Here is a 6,000-nt window from a genome sequence, read left to right on the forward strand (position 1 = left end):
AACATCTAAAACTATTAAAAAGACTAAAACTAAAAAAAAATCTAAAACAAAAAAAATCCAAAACCTATAAAAAAGACACGTCCAAAACCTAAAAAAAAAAAAAAAACATACAAAACTATTAAGAAGAATAATTATGCAAAATTTAAAAAAAAAGAAACATTCAATACTATCAAAAATAATCATTTAAAACTGAATAAAAAAACATCTAAAGAGAAGGATAAAACTTTTCAACGTTTGTGTTAGCATTCTCTCGCTTCTCAACTTTAGAGAAGTGAAAGCGGCAGTGATCTAAAGAGCCACACAAGACAGAAAAAGAAGAAGAGTGTGAAAGTTACTTCGAAGAAGTTGCAGAAGAAGAGGGAAAGAGAAATAAAAGAAAATGGAAGGATGTGTATATTTTTAAGCATAAAATTAATTTTTAAAATTTTAAAATTAAATTTTTTTAAAAAATAGATTGCTGTATTAATAAATTAAATTGGCTGCATATGGAGTTCGTTCGTGTACTTTTCCGTAAATTTATTACTACGACCGTGATTCAGGCAAAAATTATGAGGAGTTTTCTTTATATAATTTCAAAAGTGGATGTAATCTTTATATTTAAATATTGGTATTGATGTTCCTGTCACAACTCACAAGGTAATCAGAAATTGAGAAAATAAAATTTTGACTAATAATAATTCTTTATATTCAAAAAGTGGGTTGTGAAATCATGAGTGAAATAAGCCACAAACATAACACAAATCATTGGGTGACATACAATAATGGTTGTTGAACTTTCCATTTAGGTGATTAGGTCACGTCTTCATTATTTTATCTCCCTCCTTTTTCTTTCTGCCTTAAGAGTTCCCAATGAAGATGTGAATGGGTCCATGGTCGGTTGCATATTTTAATCATAAGCTTTGCTTTGCATGCGATGTGCTAGATCTCTCTCTCTATATATATATATATGTATCTATGTACATGTCAACACCATTTTTCATTCTTTAACGAAAATTTCTTCCATGTATTTTAGGTACATTTAAGCCATATTTCAAGAACAATTACAATATTTTTATTATAATTTATACATTACTAAAAAATTAGTTATTACAGACGAATATTTTTGACGGATTTTATCTCACGGAAATACAGACGGAATTTCAGAGGGATTTTTTGTTGGAAAACCAAAAAAATGAATTAGCATAAATTACAGATGGAAAAAAGAATCCGTCGATAATTCCGTCAGAAAAATTATTTTTTTTCGTGGGAAATGGTTACAGACGGAAAATTCGTCTGTAATTAAGAGGACAAAACGCTGCGTTTTATTAAATTATTACAGACAGAAAAATTCGTCTGTAATTTAAAATTTTCCGTCGGAAATATTGAGTTAACCCTAACTCACATCCTATCCTCTCGATGCACTCACACTCCACACTCTCTGTCATAGGAGCTTCTTCATATCCTCTCAGATGCTATCCTCTCAGAGCTTCTTCTTCTCTCCGTCCACGCTCTCTCCATCATAGAAGCTTCTTTCACCGCCGCCGCTCTCTCCATCGCTCCGTCCACGTTCTCATCACTGACAGCAATGGCCATTCGCTGATCATCTCCATCCACCGGTTCAGGTATGGTTTTGCATGGCTTTCAATTTTTGAATTCTTCTCATTTGAAATCATAGTTCCTTGTTCAGGTATGGCTTCAGGAATCGAAACCATTACACACTAAACAAACCAACAAACCCTAGCAACAACATTATCAATCTTACTCTCACTTTGTAAACTTGTCTGTCTCTTCGAACCCTAGCTTTTCTTTCAAAACGGCTTATGTATTTATTTACTTATTCACTCCCTGTTTCAATTTAATTTTGAATGATTTTTGTCTTCAGGAAGTGCAGCGATTAGAATCTTCTCTGGTTAGATTTTCAAGCAGTGAAACTGTTACTGCAGGTTAGATTCTTCTTTTCAGGGCTATGCATTGTAACTGTTTGTGATTATATCTTGCTTATAGAGGGGTTAACATTGCAATGCTCATGGCTTGTTTTTTTATTTTTCTCTAATAATAACTCATGGCATTGTTGCATTGTATGTCTATTAATTTGTTTTCATTTTTATTTCACAGAATTCTGCGGTGAAGAATGCCATTCCATACTATAGTACTAGGAAAAAACCATCTACTTTGAAAAATGAGAGAGAAAACATGAAAGATCAACTGGACCTTCGTTATAGTAGCAAAAATCAGAGTGAGGTACGTTTTGAATACTTACTTCATTCTATTCTATATCCTAGTCCAATATTACAAAGTATAGTTCATAATTTTAATTTTGCTGCGCATATCAAGTGGTTGCATTTTCATTGAAATAACGCTTTTCTGATCTTTTGTTTCATATCTCGTTTCTCTTAATAGGTGGAAGTGGAAACTGAACTTGGAATTCTTGATGAAAGTATTAATACTGTAGAAATAGATCCAATATCAAAGATTCAGTCATCACTTGATAGTTCTCTTGCAAAAGCTACAAAAACGAACAACATACATGAAGGTCAACTTAATAGGTTAGAGGAACAGTTTGTGCCTTGGGCATGAAGTTTGTCAATAAATACTAGGAGCCTTGAGTTGATAAGCTGTGATTAATTATCACCTTTCTATGTTGTTTCCAATAGAAAAATTGATTGGAAAATAATTTTTTTAGTGCCTTATAAGAATTGAATTTGGATAGTTTTTCACATGAACTAATTTCTGGCGCCATAAGTATATTATATAACTATGGTTAATAGGTTAATACTATATTATATATAATCTACTTCCTTCTGTTTATGAACTTGCAGATCCCAAGGCCACGCAAATGGTTCAATAAAATCAATGGGGGAAGGAGAACTTGTGACAAAAGAAAATTTGAACGTATAAAATCAATGCTAGAGGCAGAGTTAAGTGATATTCAGGAGCGGTACTTCCACATGAGCCTTAAATATGCTGAGGTAGAAGCCGAGCGTGAAGAACTTGTGATGAAGCTCAAAGAGGTTAGAAACATAAAAGGCTGGCTCTCATAACACACCCAATCTTTTGCCCTTTGTTTGAGGCCATCAATCTTAGATACATTGTTTCACGAATTTGAAGCTGTCAGATAGTTTTCAATATACAAAATAGGATGTATCTTCTGCAATGAACCATTGGCTTAAGAGTATATAATAAACACTATAGGAGTCATTGTAAATATAAAAAATTTTGAAGGTAGAATATCATTCAGCAAATGATATTGTTTGTCTTGGAATTTTTCATGTACATTATATATATTTTTTATATCTATAGGTCTCTTCCATAACCTCAGAAAAGAGGTGAATGGCTTGAGAATTGGTTTGGAAATGAGAATTGCACAGTTAGAGAGTGAGAAGAGTTCCTTACTTCAAAAAGAGGTGAATGGCTTGAGAATTATTTTTCACTTCAAAAACTTAGGAGCATCGAATTTTAAGAACTAGTTGTTAAGATAATTCATTTCCTGTATTGTTTTCACTTTTCAGGTTGGATTGATGGAAGAAACCAAGCGGTTGCTGAGTGAAAAAGAAATTTTGAGCCTTAAAGTGGTACAAATTGCTCCATCAACTTTATCATTTCCTGCTCTTATTTTTTTTAATGGAAGTTGGCTGAAGGTTTAATTCTGACATACCTTTTTCTACAGGAGAATTTACTGGGAAAAATTAATCTTCTTGAGAGTGATTTGAGTTTCTTTGTTGAGAACGAGGTAACAGCAAGATTATTCTACCATATGTTATTGCATTGAAATTAGCATTGCTAATGACTTGGGATTTCTTATGTTAAATTAGTTTTTTAAATTATATTAGCATCGTCAGTAGGTTGCTGATCTTTATATGCTAATGAATGACATCTATGAGCATTAATTTTGTGTCGGGCAATGAAATTAGTATTAAAATATAATGAACTTAATGACTAGCAATGTTGAGTATCTTTCATTGGCATTCTTTGGTTTCAGTTATTTCTAGTGTTCTCATCATGTGTCCTTTTTTCTAGTTTTCTAGGCACTTGCAGCATTAGTACTTAAGACTGGTGTTACCATTCAGTAACGTACAGCTTCTTCACAAAGGTAATTTGTACTCCTTTATGAAGTAGAAGGATACACTTCCAGTGGCTTTTATATACAAATCATGTATGCTTCATCTCCAAATTTGTTCGATGCTTTTGCTCCTGGAATTTTTATTGAATTTGTTTTGCATTCTAATAAACCATGTCTGTACAATTTTGGTTGACTATCTGACATAACAAATTTTCAATCCTCCATTTTAAACAATATTTTCAATAATATAATTATATAGAAGGGTCAGTCAGTTGTTGTTAAAGGAATGGATTCACAGCTTTAATTTTTGTCAAACACTAAATAAAGCAATGATTTTTTTTGGAAGAACTTAGAAAATTGTAATAGTACTAGGATAAGATTTTTTTTTTTTCTGAAATAAATGGTTTTTGGATTTAGATTGAAGATGGTTTGAAAGGGTAAAAATAATAAAATAGTTTTTTGAACTTAGATTGAAGATGAAGATGTTTGATGGAAGCAAGAATGAAGTGACTTGCATTGAATTTGGTTTCTATATTAGGTTTGTTACTTTGTTTCCACCTACCATTGCTGATATATAGCTGAGTGAACTTTGGTACATGTCATGAAATCTATTATGATCAGTTCCACATAAATTAAACTCCAGAGAACCCCTTAATATTTATTCCTCGTATGATTAGCTTGCAGATACAAATAATCACTAATATTTTTCTAGTGCTTAAAGTAACCTTGGTGTTTCATTCATATAGATATATATCATAGAAGATTATATAGACACAGTTATACATACATGTAAAAAATCTCTTTGACATATATAGCATTATTTAATTTCCTTATTTTTCAGAACTATATGTAATATAAAAGGTTATATCCATTATGAAGCATTTAAGCTTATCATCAAATTCTAAAGTTAAAAAGTGGTCTCAGATGTCTTAATAACATAAAAGTTTGATGGTGAGTATAAAGGTGAGCTATAACAGGTTCATGTAGCATAGTCCAGAAAGTTGTGAGGAAAGGTGGGATGATGAAGAAGAAGTAGTAGCAGCAGAAAGAGCAAGTGAAGTGAATTTTGCAGATGAGATAAGTGGAATTAACACAGGACCTCCTTCACCAACTTCATCTAATGAATCCTCTGTTACAAGTTAATTATTAGAGCAGCGAAAATTGTTCAAATGAGTTAAGAAATTGAATAGGAGTTGCTTGCAGCATAGGTCTTTTAATTTACTAGTATGAGGAAAATTATTTAGAGCCCTTTGGATACCCATTAATGATTTTTAATTTACTCAATAAAATTTGTTGATGTATGGTTGTTATTTATTATTATAGTTGATGTATCAATACACATTATTTATATTTTGAATTATATTAACTGTTTGTTTATAATATTTTCTTTTAGTTTGATAATACGATGAATTTATATTTTTTTTTGAAATATTATAAATATTCGAATACAAATTAGATAAAAATTTGTATTTATTAAATTTATATTTATTTTGTATGAAAATAAATTTATTTTGCAATGAAAAAATAAAAAAAATTATTTTACTTTACCGACGGATTTACAGACGGATTTTCTGTCTGTATTTAGGGTTTGGAATGGTTTCCCAAGATTCCAATTACCGACGGAAAATTCGTCAAAAAATCCGTCTATAATTACAGACGGAAAATTCGTCGGAAAATCCGTCTGTAATTACAGACGAAAAATCCGTCGGAAAGTTCGTCGGCTTCGGGAAATGGATGGAGAATTTACAGAGGGAAAATCCGTCGGTAACTGGTAAAAATTCGTCGATAATTTTCCGACAGAAAAAATCCGTCGGTAAATAATTTTCGACGAGGCTTTTACAGAGGGACAAAATCCGTCGGTAATTTCGTCGGTAACCAAAAATTCGTCTGTAATATAGACCAAATCTATCTGTAAATCTGTCTGTATTAAGCCATTTTCTAGTTGTGATACTAATTAAAAG

At 31.4% G+C, this 6,000-nt stretch overlaps 1 protein-coding gene across 26 annotated transcripts; it reads left to right on the forward strand.

Annotated features, from left to right (window-relative positions):
* Positions 1-1,380: 1,380 nt before the first annotated feature.
* On the forward strand, positions 1,381-5,340 carry LOC112772190 (uncharacterized). 26 transcript variants are annotated; one of them, XR_011876806.1, is made up of 12 exons: positions 1,395-1,601; positions 1,667-1,758; positions 1,862-1,922; positions 2,095-2,220; positions 2,380-2,525; positions 2,799-2,990; positions 3,280-3,383; positions 3,489-3,551; positions 3,647-3,709; positions 3,997-4,069; positions 4,509-4,577; positions 5,003-5,340. XR_011876806.1 is itself a non-coding variant. In XM_072226078.1 (10 exons), exons 6-9 carry the CDS (start codon positions 2,883-2,885, stop codon positions 4,018-4,020), a joined length of 258 nt encoding a protein of 85 aa, XP_072082179.1. In that variant the 5' UTR covers positions 1,395-1,601; positions 1,667-1,758; positions 1,862-1,922; positions 2,095-2,220; positions 2,380-2,525; positions 2,799-2,882; the 3' UTR covers positions 4,021-4,069; positions 4,509-5,340. The 26 variants fall into 26 exon arrangements, 14 of the variants coding, with proteins under 14 accessions (XP_029151083.1, XP_072082176.1, XP_072082177.1 ...); XR_003187415.3 differs by having other exon boundaries at positions 5,017-5,340; XR_011876802.1 differs by lacking the exon at positions 1,667-1,758 and having other exon boundaries at positions 1,392-1,601.
* Positions 5,341-6,000: the final 660 nt, after the last annotated feature.

The sequence above is a fragment of the Arachis hypogaea genome, chromosome 18, assembly GCF_003086295.3.
Source record: "Arachis hypogaea cultivar Tifrunner chromosome 18, arahy.Tifrunner.gnm2.J5K5, whole genome shotgun sequence".
Lineage (NCBI taxonomy): Eukaryota > Viridiplantae > Streptophyta > Magnoliopsida > Fabales > Fabaceae > Arachis > Arachis hypogaea.

Excerpts from the sequence above, each read along its gene's own strand:
- LOC112772190 (XM_029295250.2), top strand. Across the intron at positions 2,991-3,488 it reads TTGTGATGAAGCTCAAAGAG|GTTGGATTGATGGAAGAAAC; the intron begins GTTAGAAACATA and ends TTCACTTTTCAG. Across the intron at positions 3,552-3,646 it reads AAATTTTGAGCCTTAAAGTG|GAGAATTTACTGGGAAAAAT; the intron begins GTACAAATTGCT and ends CTTTTTCTACAG.